Source organism: Geotrypetes seraphini, chromosome 1, assembly GCF_902459505.1.
Source record: "Geotrypetes seraphini chromosome 1, aGeoSer1.1, whole genome shotgun sequence".
Taxonomy (NCBI): Eukaryota; Metazoa; Chordata; class Amphibia; order Gymnophiona; family Dermophiidae; genus Geotrypetes; species Geotrypetes seraphini.
In genome coordinates, this window is record NC_047084.1 from 309,000,020 (window position 1) to 309,026,246 (window position 26,227).

Consider the following 26,227-nt stretch of genomic DNA (forward strand, 5'->3'; position numbering starts at 1 on the left):
ACTTAATACACCAGTGAGCATTATACCAGCCTGATGCACAATCTGGAATAAAAAAGCACATTTCCATTAGAAGTCATTGCAGCCATTTTGAGAGCAGAGCCAGGGGGCAGAAGTAACTGGGGAGATCACTCTTGCCCTGACTACACACCTAGACTGCCAGGGATTGTAAGATAGGCCCAAGGGGGGCCTCTATAGGTGGTCAGGGGGATGGAAGGCAACTCCTGTTCAGAGGGGAGTGGGAGAGAGGGAGACAAACAGGATAAAGCACAAAGTTTTGGCTTCCACCCAAAACACAGCAGTTTCAGCTGAAACCGAAACTATGGTCATAGCCTTTTGGCCGAAACCAGGCAGTCTTCGCACGCTGAGAAAAGTTCATCATCTGTTCCATCAAGATCATTTTGCAGTATTGGTTCAAACCATTTTCTTGGATTACTGTAATTCAATTTATATGGGATTAAGCAAAGGAAACGAGAAACGACTGTAATTGATTTAAAATGCAGCAGCCAGCCTGATTTTTGGAAAGAAAAAATTTGATCACGTGTCACCTCTGTTGAGGAAATTACATTGCCTTCCATTTCAATTGAGAGTTCAATTTAAATGTACCTATATAATCTTTAAAATTTTACATGGACTATTTGTTCCTTTGATGACTTTATCTCTAAACACCATGAGATCTTTGGGCATGAGTACAACTCATATATATAAGCTCTCTTTTCCATCTTTAAGAGGAATCGAGTTCATTAGTAAAATTTCACACTCCTTTCCATACTTACTAACTGCGATATGGAATGGACTATCTCCTCAAATTAGATCTTGTTTATCTCTTAAGATCTTTCGCAAAACCTTAAAAACCACTATGTTTCATTGCATTTTACTAAATTATTCATTGAAAAATGGATACTTTTCACAATCTATGGGGAAAATAACACTCCTTCCTCTTCTGAAAAAATCAGATCTAGATCTTACTATCCCTTCTCATTATCAACTAATTGCCAATATACCTTTTGCTGACAAAGATGCTAGAATCAATTGTAATTGGTCAACTTATCAATTACTTGGAGAAATTTTCACTACTTTAACCTTTTCAACATGGATTTCATTCTAATTTTACTACTGAAATCTTATTGATTTATCTTCTTTCCAGAATCCAACAATTACAACTACAAAATAAATGCTCAATTTTACTTCAATTTGATTTGTCTGCTGCGTTTGATGTAGTGCATCATAATATTCTGCTTCAATTACTTTCAGATAGCGGACTTACTCAGGTTGTCCTTGACTGGTTCTCTAAATTTTTACTGTCTCGTTCTTATTCAGTCAATATTGAAGGTGATATTTCCAATTCCTGGCAGCCTCCTTGTGGGGTTCCCGAGGGCTCTCCGTTTCCCCCCAGTCATGTTCAATCTTTATATGACTACTTTGAACACTTAAAAGTTGTCAGCTTGGGAAACGCTTTTTACCTATGCGGATGATATCTTTATATTGATCGAGATTGACTTAAATATTACCAATTTAGCTTCTAAAATTAACCACTGTATTTATAAACTTCAGGCTTCGGCTATGTCTGTCCAGATGAAGTTAAATGCAACCAAAACTAAACTTTTGTGGTTATGCCCAAGACTGGATTGTCTTCCTTCCACTGTACTTCTGGATTCGGGGGCCTCCCTGCAAATCGGGTTCTCCTCCAAGATTTTGGGAATACTTTTCGACTCTTCTCTTACCTTTAAGGATCAAATAAACTCTCTGGTTAAGAAATGCTTTTTAAGTTTACGAATGCTGAGGAAGGTTAGATCTCTTTTCCATCAATGCCATTTTTCAGTCTTGGTCCAATCAATTATGTTATCTCGGCTAGATTACTGTAATGCCATTTATCTTGGCATCACAAAGATCTGTCTCCAAAGGTTACAATTGGATACCGCTGCGAAGTTGATTTATGGAAAAAGTAAATTAGACCACGTGACTCCTTTGCTTTTGAGCTTTCATTGGCTCTAGGTTCATCTCAGAATTCAATTTAAATGTGTATGCATTATTTTCAAAATTGTATATGGTAATTTTATTCCTCTTGTTCCCCTGCTATGGCATGTTTACAGATTTTCCTATGCAAGACGCACTCAACAATTTAAACGTTCCCTTCCTTCTAGGAAAAGAATTAAAAGATTCAAGAACTTTAGCCTTTCTTTGGCTTTTAAATTTTCTCAATTATGGAAGGAACTTCCTTTTAACTTTGAGAAGTCCTAGTCCTTTCCAGTTCTTTCGCAAATCTTTAAAAACTTTTCTATTTGCTAAACATTTTGTAAATTAATCTCCTTGCAATTTTAGCATATTTTTATTAATTATGGTTAACCGTGCGAGTTTCTCTGGTTGATTACCCGGTATATAAAGCTAAGTTTTAGTTTAGTTTAGTTTTTAGGTTATAACGCCAATGAATGTTAATGGATCTTTCTTTGTGATCTAATTATGTAAACCAAATCGATCGAGCTCCTATTTTTAGGAGATGATTCGGTATATAAAACTAATTAGATTAGACTAGAAAAATGATTTTGAGCCAGTTTCGGCACTATAACCAAAACAAATTTGGCGGCCTCACTTTTGGATAGATTTGGAATTGGTGTCCTACCTCTTGGGATCTATACTGCTTTTTATTGGAAGGACATTTGTTTATCCCCACTTGGTGTGTTGCCTTCTTGTTCTCTATAGGGTGTATTTTTTTTCCCCCTTTGTGGGTTTTTCTTAGCTTATTTTACATTTGTCATAACTCGGCCCTGTACTGTGGTGGGAGTCTCAGTCATTATGAAACTGCTAGGCTTGATGAAGGCGCTAGGACTCAGACTAACTGCAATTATTGTAATGGCTTGCCTGGATTGGGGGAGAGGTAAGGGAGTCTAGGTAGTTGCAATTGAAATCTGGCCAGTTTTGTATGAGATGGAAGCATGAAATAAAATAATGAAAAACATTAAGGTCCATAAACATATTTTGTTTGATATCTAGACTGTGGTTTTTACCTGTGGTACCTATAGATAAAAAATATATCCTAAAAAAGATCTTAAAGAAATACACATAAGGCCATATTCTGTAAACTGCTGAAATTTGGCACTTGTAGGCACCTAGATCACGCCTAATGGTTTCCTCACTTATGGTTAGATTCACTAAGCCCACCGATCAAGTCCTGACCACGTAGCAACCCCTTTGCGACCCCGACTCGATTCACTAACCTTCTGATCCGATTCCGATCTGCGCATGCAAATGAGGGGAAGGGCATCCAAAAGTAGGAAGGCAGCGATTCACAAAACAATTTCAGGAACAGTGACTGGGCTGCCTGATCAAAAAACAAGCGACTGCTGAGGACCAGTCGCTTGTGCAAAAACCCTGCTCTCTAACCCCATTCTCCTGCTCTCTGCCCCGATTCTGTTTCTCCTGTTCTCTGCTCTGACTCCGTGGTTTTAACCCGAGGTGCAGCCCTGCTTTCAACCCGTGGGTAAAAACTAAGGGCTCGTGAAAGTTTCCAGCTTTAAAAAAATATATATTTTCCAGCTTTTCCTTCACGGTGAGCATGCGCAGACCATTTACAGGCAAAGAAGATGGTCTGCGCATGCTCAAGGATCTCTCTCCAGCAATCCGTGCGGTCGGTAAGGAGTGTGCCTCCAATCACCCTCATTTGCATCGCCCCCATTTGTAAATCAGTTGGCTTGCCTCAGATCAGCCACGGATAGGACAGGATCAGGCAGGTTAGTGAATCTAGGCCTCAGTTGCATTAATTGGCGCGGTAATTAAACACTCCATTTACAACTAATTAAAAACACATTTTTAAAAAGTAGGTGCTGGAATCGTACCTACAACATGGCACTTAGGACCTGTTTTACAAATCCGCACTAGCTGCTGCAGCGCAGTAACAGCTCCGAAGCCCATATAAATTTAAAGGGCTTAAGGGCTGTTGCCGCGCGGCAGCTGCTAGCGTGGCTTTGTAAAACAGCAGTGCCTAAGGTCATAGTAGGGGAGTTTAGGGGTAGAGATGACATTAGGCATCACTAGGCACTGCTAGGCATGATTCTTCCAAAAACTTAGGCTCCAGAAATACAGGCCTTTAAAACCCTGGCTTAGATTACTGGCACCAAAGTTTTTTCCTAGGTGCTGGTAGCCACAGTTCTGTTAATGGTACCTAGGTGTGATTGACACACGTCTGGTGTCATTTTTCTAGGCCCCGGCCTAGGGGCCATTTATAGAATCTGGGTCATATAGCATTCCATAAGAAATCATTATGTTCCTATTATTACTTATTTATTGTAGTTATATAATGTCTTTCTAATCCTTGCGTTTTTACTTTTAGGTAAACTTTTGAAAGCTGAGTACATCCTTAGTAGTCTTATAAACAGCAGTGGATCAACTGGTAAGTAAGTGGACACCATATAGCAGGGATCTCAAAGTCCCTCCTTGAGGGCCGCAATCCAGTCGGGTTTTCAGGATTTCCCCCATGAATATGCATTGAAAGCAGTGCATGCACATAGATCTCATGCATATGCATGGGGGAAATCCTGAAAACCCGACTGGATTGCGGCCCTCAAGGAGGGACTTTGAGACCCCTGCCGTATAGCTATATCTGTTGCCTTTATAATTCAACAAGTTAGGAATGTGCATTGATTCATTTTATAATAATATACAGTATTTAATGCATGCTAAATAGCACACACTGTTACAAAATGACATAAAAAACAAAGTAATTCATAGCAAAACAAACACAATAAAAAAGAGACAAAACAGATTTTCTGCTTGCATAATACTAGCCAAAAGCTAGACAAATGTTGCTATACTGTATATGGTTAATTAACTGTGAGAGTAAGACTGGTGAGTTTAGAACTGGCCATAGGAGTGAATGTGGCCAGTATGGAGATAATTTTATAAATCACACACCACAAAATAGAGCTGGCTTACAAACACTGGAGTAGTAAAATATTACTGGTTAAAGGGGTAATCATTTACCACAATTATAAACATAGCCTCAAAGACTCAACAAGCAACAATCAAACTCAAAGTTGCAACAGTGGTGCTCTTATGCAGCACAGCCACACTATAATTGGCCAGGTTAGACTGAAAAAAACTGAGCAAAAAACAAAAACCTCAAAAAAAGAGAGGAAAATTTGCTTGCTCAGAAAAACAAACAAACGGGGCTACTCCATAAAAGCAAAAGTATTACAAATGCAAAATATCTGACCAATAAAAGAAAAAAGTCTCCCGACAACCCTCCCCAAACCCCCCTGACAAAGTGCTTCCTCCCTCCCTGAACCCAAAAAAATGACAGGAGAGATGCTATTCCCTCTTGCAACCGAATCCTTCCCCCCCACCCCCGCTGAACTAAAATATGGCAGGAGGGATGCCCACTCCCTCCTGCCAGTGGAGAACACCCTCCCTCGGGCCCCCTCCTCCCTGGTACCTTTAGTCGGGAGCAGGGGGGTGCTCAGTCAGTCCCTCCTACTCCACCAGCTGCAATGTGGGCCTTAGGCCCCTCCCTGATGCACCAGGGAGGGGCCTAAGGCCCTGATAGGCTCAGATGCCTTAAGCCCCTCCCCTTGGGTGGGGTCTTAGGCATCTAAGCCAATCAGGGACTCCCTTAAGCTCCCTCTGTATCCTGGATTTAATAATAATAATAATTCTTATATACCGCCAAACCAAGATGATTTTAGGCGGTTCACACCAAATGGAGCTGAAACATACAGCGGTAACTACAATACAAATGGAAATACATCAAACTGTAAATATAAAAAACTCTAAAAGATTAAAACACAATGCTTTATGATACAAACTTATCAAATATACGTCTTTAACAATTTTCTAAAATCAAAATAAGAAGAAACCTCTAAAATAATTTTTCCAAATCAAACATTCAGTTTAGCGGCCTGAAAAGAGAGGGTTCTCTCAAGGAACTTCTTATAATGACAGGATTTAGTAGAAGGATATCTAAACAGATAGGCTCTGTGTGTAGTCTTATTTGAGTGGCTCAAAGAAAAATGAGGAACAAGATAGCCTGGTGACATACCAAAGATTGATTTATAACAAATACATGAAAATTTAAACAAAACTCTAGACTCAATTGGCAACCAATGAAGTTTCTGATAAAAAGGAGTAATATGCTCCCTTTTTTTAAAATAAAAAATGAGTCGAACTGCATTATTTTGAACCACTTTCAATTTTTTGAGAATTTTCTTATAGGCATCTAAATAAATAATATTACAGTAATCGAGAATGCTTAAGACAGAAGACTGCACTAACAAGTGAAAAGAGACTTCCTCAAAATATTTCTTAATGGTGCGAAGCTACCAAAGCACTGAGAAACATTTCTTAAATAATAAATCAGTAAGTTGTTCCAGTGTAAGATATCTATCTAAAGTCACTCCCAATATTTTTATAGACTGTTCTATATTATAGTCTAGTCCATTCACATGTATCGTTGTTTCTTTGATCTTATTGTTAGGAGTTGCAAGAAAAAATTAAGTTTTTTATGCACTTAATTTCAATTTAAAGGCAATCATCCAGAGTTAAATCTGACTCAGAATGGTCGCTAAAGAATTTTTAAGCTCAAATGACAAGCAGATTAACGGGATGACTATGGTAATGTCATCCGCATAAATGTAAAACTTAAGATTTAAACTTTGCAAAAGATTTCCCAAAGAAACAAGATAAATGTTAAACAAAGTGGGGGACAGAGGCGAACCCTGAGGAACCCCACAGAAATTTTCCCAACGATAGGACAAACTGTCGTCCTTGAACACCTGGTACGATCTTTTACCCAGGAATCCACAAAACCAGTTCGGGGGGGGGGGGGAGGAGCATCTGGTGGCAGGAGGGAGTGGGTATCCCTCCTGCCATATTTTTTTATTGGTTCGGGGGGGGGGAGGAGGGAGGTGGTGGCTTGAGGGTGCTGGTAAAGGGGGGGCATGACACTGCACAGGGGGGAGTGCATATCCTAACAGCAGTGACAGAAAGCTGCTTTCCCTGTCACTGCTGTTAGGGCTGGGTTGGAGAATCAGCCAAAGAATCAGCTACCAACAATTGACTCGCTATCTGTAGTGAATCTAGCCCCATGTCTTATAGAATAGTGTGCAGACAAATGTGTGTGCAAATCCTAATTGGTGTCAATGTTAGCACCCAATTATTGCAGTTATTTGGCTCGTTAACCAATTAAGTTGCACGTACATCTCAGGAATGCACCCAAATTTTGTTGTGTAAATTTGGGCAACAATATAGAATCCAGGAGCTAGATTACAAAATACCTTAACCCACACACATACAAGTATAATGTAAATGCTTTCATTTAAACCAGCTCTGGAGCAGGTATAAATGATGGCGTTATAAAGTTACCTTCTGTGGAAGTAATTTTATAAGGAGTCACATAGGCAGCAAGTATTGCACAGAAATGCCGGTACTCAATAGCATGTACTTTGCAGTGAGGTATTCACATGTCACACACGTACATACATAACTTAAAGAATACCTGAATTCCTCCTGAATCTATAGATTTTGAGCTCACTAGGGACAGAGAAAGTACCTGCATATGTAAACTGCTTTGGTTGTACCACAGAAAGACAGTGATCCCCCCCTTTTTTTTTTTTTCTAAATAAGAGCGTGCACCTTAATATAAATGCACCTATATAACTCAGCTACACTAGTATTCTTTAGAACTATAATATTTTTCTGCCTCTACATACTCCTGCTGTTGTGACTCTTTTCAGGCTCCTGGGAATATGCGAAGGAGAGTGATAAGGTTCTTGTGCAGTCTGTCTGCATACAAATCCGAGGGCAGATTCTGCAGAAACTCGGTAAGGGCACTGAGTGTAGAAATAACTGCAGTATGTACCCCTTGCTCCGATCACTATGCTTGAAAATCTACCTTGCTACACTGAATTCTCTACATTAGAGCCAATGGGTAACGTTCAGACCATGGTGAGTGTAATCCTTTCCAGGCTTTATGGAAGGTTGGAGTGGCACATGATGCATGATACTTCTGTGGTACCAGTTTTTGCTCTGCGGAGTGGTTGGCCTTTAACATTCCTAGCTTAATTTCTTCCTCTCCCTGTATCAACTCATCTTTTGAGACAAAATTCCATTATGAAAATTTTCCTTTGGAATTGCTAGTAGCAGGAAGTATCCAGTCAAATGCAGAGATAAAAGCTGATGAGTCAAGTGATTCAGTCTCTTTTGCTGATAAGACTATACACACCCTTTCATCCTAAAGGACTGGTGTGGGATACAGCAGGAGACCACTTCAAGCTCGCAGCTGGGTTGTGAGGAGAGAGCAATGGGGAAGATCTAAAGTAGCAAAAATTGGTTGGAAGAAGACCCTGTCACATTCAAGACAGGGTTAACCTTTTGGTGGACTTTAAGCTAACAAATGCATTGGGCCTCCATCATAACGTAGACACGTTTAAAAAACCCTCACAAATGGTATAATCATATCATCCTTTCATTCTTCCTCCACCATATATAATCAGCTAAACTAAACTAAACCTTAGGTTTGTATACCGCATCATCTCAACATTCGCAGAGCTCGACACGGTTAACAAGAATTAGGGTGGAAAGGAATTCCAGTGGAGGGAAAGATGAAGAGGAAATTTAGAGGACTAGAGTAATCAGCTACATTATATCATCCTTTTCATGATCTCCAGTCAGGTGGAGTCCACAAGCAGCACTTCTTACCTGCTGCTCTCACCTCTTCTGTTGGATTCCCCTCTACAGGTGGGCTGGCTGAGTCTCAAGAAACAAAGGGGCCCTTGTGGCACCAACTGCAGAGAAAAACTGGGGGTGGTAGCAAATAAGTAGTACTGTTCACCAACTCCTCCTGCTAACTGGAGGATGAGGAAGAAGGAATGAGATGAGCAGTGGCGCAGTAAGGATGAATGGCGTCCCACCCTCCCTGCCGCCCGTGCGCCCTTTCCCTTTCTCTGTACCTTTTAAACTTCTCCAGCATGAGGAGCATGCCCGCGTCGGTGTCGGCTCATCCTATTACATCACTTCCTAGGCATGGGTCCCAGAAGTGACATCAGAGAGAGTGTCATTGCCAACACAGGCAGCAACCTCACGCCGGGGAAGTAAAAAAGGTACGGGGAAGGCAAAGGGGTGCATGCAGCATGAGGAGTAGTGGGGGTGGGGTCAGAGAGGAGGAGGGGTGCTGCGCCCAGGGCATACGGCACCTCCCGCATCCCCCTTCCTACGCCATTGGATATGCAAGGGTGATGATCTGCTTGGAGACAAGATTGAAGAAATGACTGATAAAATTTTTAAAATCCAGACACCGTGTCAATTTATTTAAGCCTCAACCTCTCAGTCTTCTTCTAGAAGATACTCTGCTCCATCTAGATGTTCTAATTACTACACCATGAAACTTCACTATGGTCAGCCATCGTCATCATTTTCTAGGCCTGTTGGTCAGTGTTATATGCAAAACAGCAAAAAATACAAAAGTCTCATCCTCATTCTCAGTCCAATCAGCAGTCATCCTTTTGACTCTTTACTAGAGAGCATTGCCAATGTTGTCCTCAATCTACCTCTCACTCTCCCTAGCAGAGGCAAATTGCTCTATTTTCATCAATGTTGGGCTCTTATCAGAACAGATCAGTGGGTGCTCTAATTTGTTACATAGGGCTATGCTCTATGTCTACTTAAAAAGCCTCTAAACCACCCTCCAAACGAGTCTCTTTTCAACTCCCTCCAGAAGACCCTTCTTCACCAAGAACTCTCTGCCCTTCTTCAGCTAATGTAATAGAATTGGTTCCTCTGCAAGAAAGGGGTCAGGAGTTCTACTCCAAGTATTTCTTGATACCAAAAAACATCGGAGGTCTTCTACCCATTCTAGACCTCTGAGGCCTAAACAAACTTTTGCTGATATAAAAGTTTCACATGGTCTCTCTGGGAACCTTTCTACCCCTACTAGAAAAAAAGATTGATTTTGCTCTCTGGATCTCAAAGAAACCTGCATTCACATATCCATCCTACCTGTTCAAAGGAAGTATCTCTGATTCTGCATAGGTCCCTGCACTTCCAATACAAGTTTTTTGCCCTTCGGACTAGCCTCTGCTCCTCTTCTCTTCATGAAATACCTAGTAGTAGTTGCGGCAACCCTTTATTTATGAGGGTTCTACATATTTCCCTATTTAGGCGACTGATTGATCAAAACTTCAACATCACAAGCAGTTCAACATGACATAACCACAACAGTTCATCTCCTCGAGCTTCTAAGGTTTGCGTTCAACTACCAAAAATCACATCTGCAGCCATTTCAAACCTTAGAGTTCATAGAAGCATTCTTGAATACTGTTGAAGGTCAGGCTTTTTTTTTACCTGAGCAGAGGGTTAATGATCTCATTCACTTGTGACAACAACTCCACCCTCAAGCAAACTTCCACATGCTAGATGTTACACATTCTCGGTCAAATGGCATTGATGGTTTATGTGACCCCATTTTTATGTCTTCACTTCAGAATTCCACAGTGGACCTTATCATACACAATGGTCCCAAGCCATGGGATCCCTCTCTGCTCCAGTTCAAGTCACCCGCAGATCTTTGGCACTCTCTCAAATGGTGGATGGTACCACACAATCTTGCCTAGGGGGTCTCCCTTTCCATCCCTTTCCCCACCAAAAGCTTTGATGCTAAACTGGGGAGCTCATCTAGACGGTCTCCATACTCAGGGAGTGTAATCTCACCACAAACAAACCCTCCATATCAATCTTCGGAGCTATGAGCAATAGGGAGCATTCTCAAGAAAATTCCTGGATTGCCTTCTTCAACAGGTAGTACTTGTCCGTACGGTCAACCAGGTTGTCATGTTCTGTTTTAACAAAGAAGGAGGCACAGGATCTTATCCCCTTTGTATGGAGGTAATCCAGATTTATAAGTGGGTCACTGATTGTGGGATACTTCTCCAGGGTGGTTTTAGTTAGCGGGGAAGTAGAATGTGTTGGCAGACAAGTTGAGCAGACTTCTTCAGCCTCACGAATGGTCTCTCAGCATAATGGTCTTGCATCTGATTTTCTCAGAACAACAAACATCCACATTTCTCTTCCTGACTCTTTGCCCCCCCCATCCCATCGCATTAGTTCAGACACCTTTCTACTTCACTCGGGGGACAAGTTCTTCTATACATTTCCTCCAATCCCTCTTATAGGGAAAACTCTTCTCCAAAATCAGGGCACCATGATTCTCATAGTACCCCTTTGGCCACACCAGTCTTGGTTTCCACTCCTCCTAGAGCTCTCGATCAGGAAACTTTTTCCAACATTGCTAACTTAGAACGAAGGGTCCCTACTCTATTCCAACCCCCGCTCGTTAGCACTAACAGTGATTTTCTTCCAGCAAACAGGTAAATGTTTTCTGCCTCTCGGCTGCAATATTCGTTGTCATTGAAGCGTCTAAGAAACCTTTCACTCAGTGCTATTATTGCTTCAAGTGGACATGCTTCTCTTCCTGGCATACATTATATTCTCTGGAGCCCATCTCATGTCCACCTCCATACATCCTCAGCTACTTTCTCTACCTAACTCTGGTTTAAAAACAATTTGGTTAGAGTTCATCTCAGTTCTATCAGTGCATTTCATTCCCTCCTAGGCAACAAACTGCTTTCTGTGCATCCCTCAGTAGCCTATTTCATGAAAGGTCCATTTCACCTACCAAACCTCCTCCCGTTGCTTGGGATCTTAATATGGTTTTCTCTGCTCTTGTGAAATCTTCCTTTGAGCCACCCACATCTTGCTCTCTCAAACTTCTCACTGGGAAGGTAGCTTTCCTCATAGCCCTCACTAGGTTCTGTCACAACAAGTTAGTCCTTCAAACACATCCAAAATTCTTCCCTAAAGTAGTTTCAGAATTCTACCTCAACCAATCCATCGTTTTATCTGTTTTCTTTCCAAAGCCTTATTCTCATCCTGGGTAAGCATTATTTCACACCTTAGACTGTAAACATGCTCTGACATACTACCTGGATTGCACTAAGCAACATAGAGGATCCTCCTAGCTCTTTGTCGCCTTTGATCCTAATAGGCCAGGAGTTGCTATATCTTTAACAACCATCGGGGCTAGCGGATACTCAAGATGGGTTGACGTTATAAGGCTGTGTGTTAGCCAATGACGTACAGGCTATGACTACCTCAGTGATTTATTTTCGTGTATCCAAGGTTAAAAACCCAGCAATTACTTTAAAAAATTTACCTTTTGATCCAGCGTTTGTGCCAGATCAAGTGCATGTTTGGGTTCTCCTGAGCCGCAGGAAGAGAGCCGGCATGGTTGCGGCTGGTTTTGGGCCCAGGGGCAGATGATGTTGGGCTGCCTGGATTTTGGGTTGTGGCAGAACTCCCTGTCTGAGCAACCTGCTTGTTGTCAAGGGGCAGGTTAAAGTGGTGCCAGAAACACCAGAAGTTGGCCCAGCACACGGACATGGCAGCGGCAGAGGCCGCTTGTGCTGGCTGCGTCCATGCACATCGGTGGTGGGTTCACGACTGAGACGCGCACTGATGACATCAGCACACATAAGCATTGATGTCATCGGCGTGTGTCCGCGCATGCGAGGAAGCATATTTCTCTCGGCTTGGGCTTAGGAAACATAGAAACATAGAATATGACGGCAGAAAAGGGCCACTGGCCCAACAAGTCTGCCCACTCTAAGGACCCTCCCCCCTAAGCACTTCCACGAAGTGAACCCACATACTTATCCCATTTTTTTCTTAAAATCAAGCATGTTGCTTGCCTTAATTACCTGAAGTGGAAGATCATTCCAACGATCAATCACCCTTTCAGTGAAGAAATACTTCCTAGTGTTTCTATGAAATCCCCCACCCCTGAGTTTCAATGGATGCCCTCTTGTCCTGTAAGGAAAAAGATATCTTCTACCTCAATATGGCCAGTTACATATTTGAACGTCTCTATCATATCTCCCCTCTCTCTGCATTCCTCGAGAGAGTATAGCTGCAACTTACATAGACGTTCCTCATATGGGAGATCCTCGAGTCCTAAGACCATCCTGGTGGCCATTCGCAGAACCGACTCCACTCTCAGCACACCCTTTTGATAATGTGGCCTCCAAAATTGAACACAATATTCCAGATGAGGTTTCACCATGGACCTGTACAACAGCATTACAACTTTGGGCTTCCGGCTGACAAAACTTCTTTGGATGCAACCCAGCATTTGCCTAGCCTTGGATGAAGCTTTCTCTACTTGATTGGCAAGAGACCTTCATCTGTTCTGAAAGATTTTTACTATAAGGCCAGGAACTTGGACTAGGCAATTAGAGAAACTCTTTCTGTGCTGCGTGGTAACCGTATCATATTGTTAATTTTAAATGCAAATTAAATTTATTTTATTTGAAATATTTGAGTGAAAGAAATATTTTATGCAGCTTTGGCTATTTCTTGAGTCACTGGAAATTTCCAGGGTTATATTCGCTCTGCATCTGTTGAAGAAATTTGCAAAGCAGCTACTTGGTCCTCAATCTCACTTGTGAGACTATTATACCTGCTTGTCCTTGGAGAAAGCAAAGATACTTATCTCTATCAGGTGATCTACAAGGACAGCAGGCATATAGTCTTACCTCCCCTAGTTGGCTTCTTACCTTTGTTACTGAACTAATTGGTCCCATGAGCTGAGGTAAGGTGGGAAGTCACTGGCACATGCGCGGTGTGGGTACTGCCTACAGATTTAAAGTGACAGTGCACTTGGCAATGTCTATATAGTCATTTAAGTGGTATAGAAATACTAATAAAGATAAATATTTCACCCACATGTGAAAATATATGCCTGCTGTCTTCAGAGAATATCTGCTACAGGTATCTTTGGGGGTGGTTGTTTTTTTTCTCTAGATACTATACAGTAGCAGAGTTGCAGAAAGATAAACTTAGCCAACATTGCAGTTAGAAGGAGAAACCTGATCTGAAAAGAGCCATGCTGCATTTGGCTGGCTGGGCATGTGTCTTTGCTGGATGCTAGTTTAAAAAAGTATAGTAGGTTGTCCCAAAATTAATTTCAAAATAATGTTCTTGTGCCTGCAGTGGAGATTGGTAGGTTGGCTTATTCCCATTGTACTTAGGGATTTATGTTGTGCTTTTCATCTAGTAGGATCCCAGTGTGCTATATAGTTTAGTACCTGAGGAATACACAGGCAATGATGTCAAGACTGTAATAGAATGGGGGCGTGGCTTCGCAGCGTTCTAAGATGGACGGGTGAATGTGAGGCTCCATAAAGAAAGGCTATTATTGGAAAAAAAAAAAGGTTGTAAAGTGGTGTAAGTCGGGTTGTAAAAGTGATTTCGGATTAGTTATGGCTTCGGGCAAACATAGTAAGAACAGTTCGGCGGCGGGAAGAAGAGCAGGAAGTGTAAAACGCTCAAAGCTGGAGTCGGTATCCCCGTCAACGGTCCCTTTGCCGGCGGAGGACATTGAAAACAAGGATTTGATGAAAGAATTACAAGCTATTAAAGAAATTGTGTTAGAAAGTGCTAACAACATTAAAGACCTTAAGGAAGAAGTGGAAATCCTAACGAAGAGAATGCAGGCAGCTGATTTCAAAATAGAGCAGTTAGAGAAGTGAGCTGAGAAAATGGAGGCAGAGATTCTCATATGTAAAAAAGATCACAAGGAAATTGAAATATTAAGAAAAGATCTTGAAGATGTATCTAATAGAGAAAGAAGGAATAATTTACGTTTGGTTGGGGTACCAGAAGGTGTAGAAAAAAGTGACCCTTTAGCGTTTTTGCTAAACTTTCTGCCAAAAATTTTGCCATTGAAAAATCCTTATCCCTTGGAAATTGAAAGGGCGCACCGAATTCCATCAAAAAGGTTACCTAGTCAAAAGGGCCCCCGGCCGCTGATTTTCAAGCTGCTTAGATACCAGCAGGTGGTAGAAATCATAAAACTGGCTAAAGAAAATAAGGATTTGAAATGCCAGGATTCAAAAGTCTTTATAGTACCGGATTTTGCAAAAGCCACTGCATACAAAAGGAAGCAGCTCTTGGATATGCGCCCTCAATTGAGATCATTAGGGGCAAGATATGGGCTGATGTATCTGGCAACAATGAGAGTGACTTTTGAAAATAAAACTCATAATTTTGATGAGGCAGTTAAGCTAAATGAATTTTTGAGTCAGTATGATCTGCCTATGGATTCTTAAATAAGGATTTGGCATATGATCTTCCTATATTAGTATGAATGGTTTTAGTTATTTGTTTGAATGGATATTTTAAAGAAATATTTTCTTATCCTGAAGCTTTGAGTTTGGAAGGATGGATGTTTCCTGAATATGGAATGAATATAGAAATTTGAAAGTGGCTGAACATTCTAAGAATGGCATGTGCTCATTCATAACAACTAAAGGATGCAGTGATGTACTGGACAGTTAATAAGAGGGAACAATAACTATCTCTTAGAAAAGGCTGTAGCATATACTTTTGACAAACAAATAAACAAAAAGCAAAGGATGTGTTTATATGTGTATTGGACAGAACTTTATAGACATGGTGTGCAGCATTAAGTAGGTTGAGGATCGCTTGTGAGTTATGGCTTGAGCCTCCCTAGGATATATTAAGATTAATCTGGCCTTTATTGAGTTAAAAGGTCAGTGCTGCACATGAAGAGGAAAATTATTTGCTGTATATCCTATATCTTAGATCCAGAGGAACTTGGAGAAAATCGCCAGAAGATAAGATGGTTTACAACAGTGTATAGGAATGAAAAGACTAAAATGGAAAGGAGACTATGTACTGTGTGTTGGGATGCTTTATTGAATAATATATCATATAATAAAAGATTTTAAGATTGGATATGGCAAAATGGAATGGAATATTTGTCATGAAGTATAATGCTGAGAATATGGAAGAAAATTGGATGTTGTGGGAGGTTATCAAGTGGCCTTAGGATGTTACTTTGCCCTTTCTTATTTAAAAAAAAAAAAAAAAAGGGAGGTATAGAAATAGGAAAGTGAATTTATGCAGGATAAATCTTGATAATTAAATGAATGGATGATCAATTTCTAAAGCTTGGAGGGAAAAAAAAAGGGAGGCATGTGGTTTAATTGAGTTCTTATATATTGTTATAAGAAGTATAATTAACTTTTAGGTTAAAATATACTACTAGTAAAATTGCTTAAAAGTATAATAAAATTTGATTCTTCCATGGTGGTATGAGCCTGAAGTTTCATAAAAGGAAGGGTTTAAGGAAGGAAGAGAAAAGAAAAGAGGAGAGGAAAAAGGAAGGGGGAAAAAAAAAGGGAAGTGCATATAAAGCTTTATATTATATAAGAGGGTATAATGTGATTTTAGTAGATTATAACTTTTGAATTGATGTTTATACAAAATTTAAGATGGGAAAGTATAGAAAATTCTGGTATAAGTATAATCTATTATTTATTGTTTAGATTTTACATGAAAGAATGGATGAAGATATGTATGAATGGGGAAATGAATATTATAAAGGAGGGGGAATTGTCTTTTATGATATTATTATAAGGAAATTAAAATATTGAAGGGGAACTGAGATATATTGAATATGGGGATTAAATGACTTGCATGAGATTATTAAAGGGATTAATGTATTTATGTGAATTAAAATGAGTTTAGCCTTGGGGGGGTTCTTCGTTTACTTGATCCAATGAACGTTTCGAAATTGGCAATGATGTATTGGGAGGGAGGGGTGGGGGTGGGGTGGGGGGATAGGGGGAGGGTTATTGGGATGGGGGGAGGATTAATTTGGAATTTCAGAATAGGGGGGAAAAGTATTTAATAATTACTGGGTGGAAATATGTGTGTAATAAAAATTATTTTATGTAATGGATTTTAAGATTTATTCTATAAACATAAATGGCCTTAATCATCCGATAAAAAGGAAAAAAACATTACTTTATTTGAAACAGAAAAATGCGGATGTTTATTTCATACAGGAGACTCACCTTAATGGAGATGAATCAAAGAAATTAATTGGTAATTGGGTGAAAGATTGTTTTTTTGCTCCTGCGGTGGGTAAGAAAGGTGGGGTAGCGATTTTGATTAATAAGAAGTGTTCTGCAGGATTTAATATGGGGTCTGCAGATCCATTAGGAAGATGGGTGTATGTGAACATGAGTATGGGCAATCATATGTTGGCGCTTTTTAATGTGTACGTTCCTAATTCAAATCAAATTGAATATTTTAAAGCTCTACAACCAATAGTATTACCACTGGCCGCTAATAAATTGATAGTGGCAGGAGATTTTAATGCTGTTATGGACCCTTTATTGGATAAAAAAACCTAGTAAAATTTTGAAATCATTAGGATTGGATAATTTTGCAAATTCTTGTAATTTAAAGGATATGTGGCGCATTCTTCATTTTCATTTTATTCGCATGTTCATAAATCTTTTTCTAGAATTGATTATATTTTTATTTCTGATGGTTTAGTACAAGATGTAACTCATGCCTCTATAGATCCAATAATTATATCGGATCATAGGGGTGTGTGGATTAATTTAAATTTGATTGACCAAGATAATGGTAGACCCGTATGGAGATTTAATAATGCATTGCTTGCAAATACAAAATTTTGTGAAGAATTTCAATCAAAAATTGATGAATATTTTTAAATTAATAATACAGAGGATGTATCTAAAGAAATATTATGGGATGCTTTTAAGGCAACAATGAGAGGTCAGATTATATCATTCTCAGCCTATTCTAAAAAACAATTAATAAAACAATTCATTGAGATAGAAAGAGAAATAAAATTTTTGGAGTCAAAGTTGATTAAAAAATGGGAGAATTCTACATTACAAGCTTTGTTAAAAATTAAGTATAAATATAATGAGATTTCTTCTAATTTGGCTAGGAAAAATATTCTTTGTCAGCAAGCTTTGTATTATGGAAGTGCAAATAAGGCGGGAAGATTATTGGCTAATTATCTTAAAGTGAAAAAAAGAAAGATGAAAATGAATGCAATTAAAGATGATAAAGGAGTGATTCACTCTCAAATTGGATCTATTTTAAAACAGTTTTTAACATATTATAAAAACATGTATTCTTCTGAGTCTTATGATGATAAAGAAAAGGATGGGGTGGAGTTTTTAAGTTTGATTGAAGGTCCGAAGGTTCCTGATCATATAAAAAGGAGTTTGGAAGATCCAATATCGCTAAATGAATTACAAACAGCATTGAAGTCTCTTAGAGTAGGGACCGCTCCAGGTGGTGATGGTTTTTCGGTGGAGTTTTATAAAGCATTTCAAAATACCCTTTTACATTACATTACATTACATTAGTGATTTCTATTCCGCTTGTGCCTTGCGGTTCTAAGCGGATTACAAGTTAGAAGACTGGGCATTTCCAGTAGCATTGCAGTACATATAATCAAGAATGCGTTAAGTTACAATTGTTGTTCTGGACTTTTCCAGGATAAATTGGTAGTAGATAGTAGATAGTGATAGGTTGTTTAGACGAATAGAGATAATATTGTCCGGATTCTGTTAAATTTATATCAGAATCAACTTAAGAAAGGTTGCATATCAGGCACTATGGCAGAGTCATTGACCATTGTTTTGCCAAAGCCAAATAAAGATCCCATGTTGGTTTCAAATTACAGGCCTATTTCTTTGATAAATGTAGATGGTAAATTATTAGCCAAACTTTTGGCCCTGCGTTTGGCAAAAGCTCTTCCTTATATAATTGGTATGCACCAAACAGGGTTCGTTGCTCAAAGACACTCATCTAATAACACTAGACTGGCTTTGCAAATGTTATACTTAACAAAGGAAATTGGAGATCCGGCTTTTTCTGTGTCCCTAGATGCAGAGAAAGCTTTTGATCGTGTGGAATGGACATTTATGTGTCAAGCCATGGAATGGTTTGGTATTGGTTCGGGATTTATACAAATGATTAAAACTCTGTATAGCTCTCCTGTTGCTAGGTTATATATTAATAATAATTTTTCTGATTGTTTTAAGTTGCAGAGGGGAGTTAGACAGCTCCCCTCTGCAAGTTAGACAGCTCTTGTCTTTTTGTCCTCTATCTCCTTTGCTTTTTGATATAGTGCTTGAACCCTTATTATTAGCTATTCAACAGGAAAAGGAGATACAGGGTATACCGCATAAGGATAAAGAATATAAAGTATCTGCATATGCGGATGATATATTACTTCATTTGAGAAATCCTGAAACAACCATTCCAAGTTTATTGGTTTTGATTGAAAAGTTTGGAAAGTTTTCAGGTTATAAAATAAATTGGACTAAATCAGAAGTTCTTCCTTTGAATGTGCATTGCACAAAAGGATTATTTGACTCATTACCTTTTATTTGGAAAGAAGAAGGAATAAAATACTTAGGTATATGGATAAAAAACACACTTGATGAGACAATTATAATGAATGAAAAAAGTTTATTGCAAAAAGTAACAGAGTTATGTGAGCAGTGGAATCCTTTGCAGTTATCTTGGTGGGGAAGAGTCCAAACTGTCAAAATGATGATTTTGCCTGTGGTTTGTTATGAAATGGGAATGATACCAGTTTTTTTTCAGGGGTCTTTTTATAAAAAATTAAATAATATTCTTAGTAAATTTATTTGGCTGGGTAAAGCTGTAAGAATTGCTTTAGTGACTTTACAAAAACCAATTGAGGAGGGAGGGGTAAATTTTCCAAATTTTTATAGGTTTCATCAATCCTATATTCTGCGCCAAGGTATGTATTGGGTCCTCCCAGAACTCATGGAGAAGCTTCCAGATTGGTTATGGTTGGAATGGCAGCTCATGTCTCCTATTAGGCTTCGTCATCTGCTTAGCATTAAAATGCCCAGAATAAGGAAAAGCAACAGGATAATAATGGACACATGGACAACATTAAAATATGTTAACAGTTTAACTCCTCTTACTATTCAAAAATCTGTTTGTCAAAACATATGGCTAAACTCTAAGATACGAATAGGCGGTTTTATGATTGTCTGGAAGGATTGGATTGAGGCAGGAATACGTACTTTAAAAGATGTTATTTCTGATGGTAAACTGCTGGAGTTTTCACAATTGCAACATAAATTTGGTCTAAATAAAAAACAAAGTTATAAATGGTTGCAATTGAAGCAGGCCATTCAGGCAGGGTTCCCTGAATGGAAATCCTTAAATACTCATTTTACTCTAGAATTCTTATGCTTTCAGGCAGACTTTCTGGGTCACCAGGCCGCAAAGTGGTACAAAACATTATCTGGCTATTTAAATAAAAAACCAAAAACTGTACTTAGGGATATTTGGAGCATTGAGATTAAGTGTCAAATTAACGCATCTCAATGGCCACGTATTTGGTCATGGAGGATGAGATGTACAAGGTCAGCGTCTATGAGGCAGACATGGTTTTTCCTGTTACATAGAGCTCTCTGGACCCCTGTTCGTTTACAAAAATTGGATTGCTCTAAGTCTAATAGATGCTGGCATTGTCATCTCGAGCCTGGAACTCTAGATCATTTATTATTTTATTGCCCTTTTATTAATTGTTTTTGGAAATTGATCTGGAGTCAAATAAATTGTATGTTGGAAAATCATGTAGCCCTGTCCTATGACACAATTTTATTTGGGGTGTCTATGAGGGCTAAGTGTCAGTTATCCTCTAATAATAACAAGCTTTTAATGATTTTAACAGGAGTTGCCATTCAACAAATAACATACAATTGGAAGGATTATAGAGGGTTAAATTACTGCTTTTGGTGGAGTTCGGTGTGTCATATGTATGAAATGGAAAAAACATTGGCAATTAAAAAAGGATATTTTAATAAATTTAAAGATGTTTGGGGGCCATTAATAGATTATTATAGTAAATAGATTATTATAATAAATAAATTGTATTTAACCCCATTTATTATGTATGTGTGGAGGGTGGGGGGTGGGGGTGGGTTTAAAAGTGTTGGATATTTATAAAGATATATGTATGGGGTTGAGGGAGATAATTCTTGTGGTGTGAAATTTGTAATAATTTCAAGTGGAAATATATATTATGAAGTGATTTATTGTACACTTGTTTGAAAATTTATAATGAATAAAGAAATTTAAAAAAAAAGACTGTAATAGAATGCAAAAATGGGGGGGAGGGGGAGGATACAGTTTATTATTGTTATTTAACCAACTACAGTTTGATAAACTGAGTGCTTTACAAGTAAAACTGCTATAATGAAGGTCCTACATACAGTCAGGACTAGTGTTAGACATACTGGGGCACCAAAGCCTACCAGCAGTCTGTTCATTTGTCAGCTTAGGGCAGGCTTAAAGCCTCCAGTAGCCTGGGTCCAGGGCAGTTACCCTTTTTGCACCCCCTAATGCCATCCCTACACAGAATTGGGCATGGAAGGGATTTCATCTTTCTTCCCAGGAGCTGTACCAAGTAATAACTTTGTACTGTAACCAGTAATCACAGCTATGACCCACACCTGAAAGAAATTGCTGGATAAATCCCTGAGCGCAATTTAACTGGAAGCCTCCAAAATTATAACAACTATCTTATACAGATTGATTTTCTTCATCTTGCTTTTTAGGAATGTGGTATGAGGCAGCCGAGTTGATTTGGGCCTCAATTGTTGGATTTTTTGAGCTTCCTAGCCCAGATAAAAAGGTTGGTTCAATGCTCTTTTTATTATTATTAAACAGTGTTAAATAGAAGTACGGAAACTGATGGCAAATAGGGACTGAAAGGTTCATTTATGCCCAGTTTCACTCCTGAATGCCTAGCCATAGCTCTCTTGTCTTTTTTTCCCATTTCTTTATATATTAGAATCCCCTGTGCTTCTCCCATGCTTTCTTCAACTCAGTTACCATTTCTGCCTCAGGTTTTTCCACTGGGAGACCTCTCTATGCCCCCCACAAGCTTTTCTAGTTTACTGGATTGTTATTTCATGGTACAGGTAAGTATGTTTAGGGTTCATAGTAGGAAAAAGAGATTTGATGGAGAAATTTGACATTCCACTCATCATGCTCTAGTTCTTTTTCTGAAAAACTGAAGACTGGATGGATGCCATAAACTACTATGTCACTATGGGGCTCATTTTCAAAAAAGAAAAATATTTTAAAAAATGTCATAAAGGGGCAGATGGACATTTTTAATAACAAATAAATGCCAAAAAGATGTCCCAACTGACCAGATAACCACTGGAGGGATCAAGGCATGACCCCAGCTTACTCCCCCAGTTGTCACTGACCCCCTCCCACCACCCAAAGGATGTAAATGAAACAGTACATACCTGTATATATGACAGCTTCAGTTGTTATGGCCAGTCCTATTAGAGCAGCAAGCCTGGAATAGCGTGGTGGTCGGTGTAGTGAACTATAGAGATAGTGACTTAGGCTCCTATCACATTCTAACTACTACACTTATGGTGAAATATGTGAGCCTTCCAAACCCACCCTAATCCCATTATACCTACATATAGATGACACCTGCAAGCATAAGGGCTATTGGTGTGGTGTACAATTGTAAAGGTAAAATACCTCTTGGCTTTGCTCTTTCTCCAGCTTAACCTGTTGCTGGGACACAGTTACAGCTGTAATAACCAAAATATTCCGTTTTGACCCTGGAAGCTTGATTCTCACTGTTCAGGTTCTTTTCTGATATTTGATTGCAATTGTCTTTTTATGTAATGCATTCTCAGTATGGGTATAATTTGATGTTATGCTTGCTTTCACAGGGCATTGCAACTTCCCTGGGAATTCTGGCGGACATATTTATTTCGATGAGTGAAGAAGACTACCAGAAGTTTAAAAACAATCCTCAGATTAACTTGGTAAATGCACACTGGAACTACTGCTCACCTGTGGCCTGCCCCATGCTGTAGCTGCAGTTGATGTTCTGGAGGTATATGAGGTTTTCCTCCTGTTAACCTCAGTGCAAGCTGGTACAGTTCATTAGCATAAATGATTTCCACCGCAACTCCTATATGCCGTACAGTGAATTCCAAAATAATGGGCATGCACAGAATAGACAGGAAAAAAAACCCTAAAAAAGGGAGAAGTTTAGGTGGCTTTGTCTGTATTGAATAACTCTTTGTTCTATTCTTTGTGGTACCTAGAATAATAATGGGCCAGTGAATAATGTTACAGTGACTATAAGGGTGGTTTGAAAGGTTTGATTAAAAAAAAAATGGACACTTTCTGGACTAAGAGGTCCTTTTATCAAGCCGTGCTAGCGGGGTTAGCGCGTCGAACATTTCATTATGCGCTAACCCCTGCGGCTGGCTAAAAAACTAACACCTGCTCAATGCAGGCGTTAGCGGCTAGCGTGGAAGACGGTTTAACGCGTGGTATTACGCGTGTTAAACCCCTACCGCAGCTTGATAAAAGGACCCCTAAGTGTATAGCTCTCGATGGAAACTATGTTGTTTAACTTGCTTTTTTTTTTTTTTCTCAAACCTATGTATATTTATTTTAACACTGGTGCCAGTGCTTAAATGAATAACTTATACTCAGCATTGCTATCCATATTGATAACAGCATGGTTACTGTGCTAGCACTGTACCGTTTAGTCTAGACATATCTGGATATTTTTTTCACTTGCCTTTGCCATACCTTATGGTTTGCAGGAAGAAAGTATGCAAATTGTGGGTGAAGTGGGGGGGCGGAGCGTGATTGCTTGGTTTGCTACCCTTCTCCCCTTAACCATAAAGCTGTTCTGCATGATAATGACAATATTAGGTATTACACTTCAGTGCAGAAAAGAGCGCACAAGTACCAAAGCTGTAGTGCATAGGGCTCTATATTGAAATTAAAATATCTGTATAAATGCCAAGGCGGCCTGTAGGGATATCTATATAGTACTGGAGCAGCTTATGGGTGGAGCTAGATATTCAGTCCACTTACATGGATAACTACAGCTAAAGCAGTGGTCTCAAACTCGCGACCCGGGGGCCACATCCGGCCCGCCAGGTACTATTTTGAGGCTCTTGGTATGTTTATCATAATCATAAAAGTAAAATAAAACAGTTTCTTGATCATATGTCTCTTTAGCTATAAATTACAATATTATTATTAAGACTTAACCAAAAGGAAAGATTTAGAAACTATAAAGAGTTTTACCTCATATAAAATTGTCATTTCTTTAATAAGACATTAACTATATTTTCTGAGGCCCTCCAAGTACCTACAAAACCAAATGTGGCCCTGCAAAGGGTTTGAGTTTGAGACCAATGAGCTAAAGTAAGGATAGCAAAAAGGGCTATTTTTATATTATTTGGATAGAGAACTGAATACTGGCGGCACTTGCTGCTCTGTCTGGATTGTATGCTCCAGCCACATTCTAGATACTGGCTCTGAATATATATTTCTATTGGCCTCTGCAGCTGATGTTTCAACAAAATACCAACTGCGCCAACTGAATATGTCAGTTAATTTTTTAACACTGGAAATTTAACTACCCGGTCCAAGGTCTACTAAAGTGCTAGCATTAGTAGAGTTCCGTATGACTTACCTCCCAGGTGAAACAGATGAACAAGAAATGGACCTTTGCAATCCCTAATATCCCCAAAATTGTAGCAGGCTGAGTAGACCCCCTCCAAGACTCCAGAATATTAAAATAATATGTGCACCAAACCCTATAAGAAAGGGTGAGGTGGGGGTGGGAGCAGGGTCACCCTGTCACTTGATGGACAAGACTGATGGTTTGCCTAGCACACCAAATATCTTTTGGCTGAGTGTGTGTGTGGGGGGGGGAGGAGGCTGAATATTAAGTTATTAAGTGCCACTATAGTCTGCAATTAATATTCATTTATTCGCTTCACTTCAGCAATGACTAGTCCTTTATCAGTAAAGAGACCTTTTGCAGACAAGGGACTGGTAATTACTGAAATGCAATGAAAAAAATTTGTGCACAGAAAGACCAGATGCAGAAAACTGTGCACATATTACCTCAGCTTTATGTCTACAATTTTCTGCCTGCACACCTTTTTTGCATTGGGAGTAAAACAGAGCATTTTTGCCCCTGTGATTTTCAGCACACATTCTTAACAGAGATTATTACATTGTCTTCTTAGCGATATTAGAGAAGGGGATAGGTGTTTGTGTTAGGTAGGGTTTTGCAAGGTTATGTCTGTAGCTCTGAGTTAAGGTTTGCAGTATCGGGGTTAATTATACCTCCTTGCAATTGTGCTATAAAAGGTGGTATATTAAACTCAATAGCAATAAACAATATATTTGTGGAATACGTGGAGCATAAGGCTTGGGGATGTATACTGTGGGTGTGAGTTGGATATGTGTAGCAGGGAAGGAGGATATGTATGCAAAGACGTTGCATGGAGTTATATTTGTATGAGGGTGTTGTATGTTAGGCATGCACACTTCTGTGTGTCAGGGTTGCATATATGTGTTGGAAGGATGTGTGTATGTGTAATCTGATGTGTTAAGTTTCAAGTTTATTTAAAATTTGATATCCCGCTTATCAGATATCTAAGCGGCATGCATAAAAATAAAATTATGAATAAATATGGGGTGTCAAATACAAAACTCACAGACAGACATATGTTGTCATACAATTGGTAAGGTGGGAAAATACAATATTGATAGGATAGAGATATGAAAAGGGTAAATACAATCGAGGGGAACAGGTTCTTCATATGTAGTAAAAATTAATGAATGTTTACAAGTCGAATGCATCTTTAAATAAGAAATTTTTTAGATTAGATTTAAATTTATCTAAAGAGAATTCATCATGGAGGAGCGATGGCAACAAATTCCATAGTGAATTTGCAATTGCAGAGAAAATTGATTTGCACGTGGTATCGTAGACTATTTGACGTGGTGAGGGTATGGCTAAGAGATTTTGCTTACTTGATCGTAATGATGTGGGTGAACTGTAGGGAATGATTAATTTATCAATGGAACATTCTTGATTAAAAGGTCAGAAGTAATATTTTGTATGTGAGGTTCAGTGTGTGTGTGGGGGGGGGCCTTGAAAAATTGGTGGAGATGCATTGACCATATTTTTGGTGGGGTGCTGGAGAGATTTGTGGATTTATGTGAGGAGGTTCATGTATTGAAGTAGTGAATGTGCATCATTGTTTAGGTATATGTGGGGTATATACTTGTAGCAGGGAGTTCCTTTGCATGTAGAAAGAGAGAGGAAAGTGTGTGTGTACATATGTGATAGCGGCCTCTGCTGAACACTTTCTCCATTTTCTATTCCATTTCAAACCTTCCCAACCTTACTCACTCCCCTCTTCATTTCTCTCCTGATCCACTTCCTCTTCCCATAACCCTCCTCTGTTTCTTTCTTCCTCTG

General features: G+C 39.1%; 1 protein-coding gene across 4 annotated transcripts in view; it reads left to right on the forward strand.

Annotated features, from left to right (window-relative positions):
- The window catches only part of ALPK1 (alpha kinase 1), a 224,032-nt gene that overhangs the window by 160,792 nt on the left and 37,013 nt on the right, over positions 1-26,227 (forward strand). For all 4 annotated transcript variants that reach the window (XM_033955611.1, XM_033955603.1, XM_033955584.1 and 1 more), the window contains exons 5-8: positions 4,325-4,384; positions 7,722-7,808; positions 21,501-21,577; positions 22,647-22,742. In XM_033955611.1, the coding sequence (XP_033811502.1) occupies positions 4,325-4,384; positions 7,722-7,808; positions 21,501-21,577; positions 22,647-22,742 (320 nt within the window). The remainder of the gene's footprint in view (positions 1-4,324; positions 4,385-7,721; positions 7,809-21,500; positions 21,578-22,646; positions 22,743-26,227) is intronic.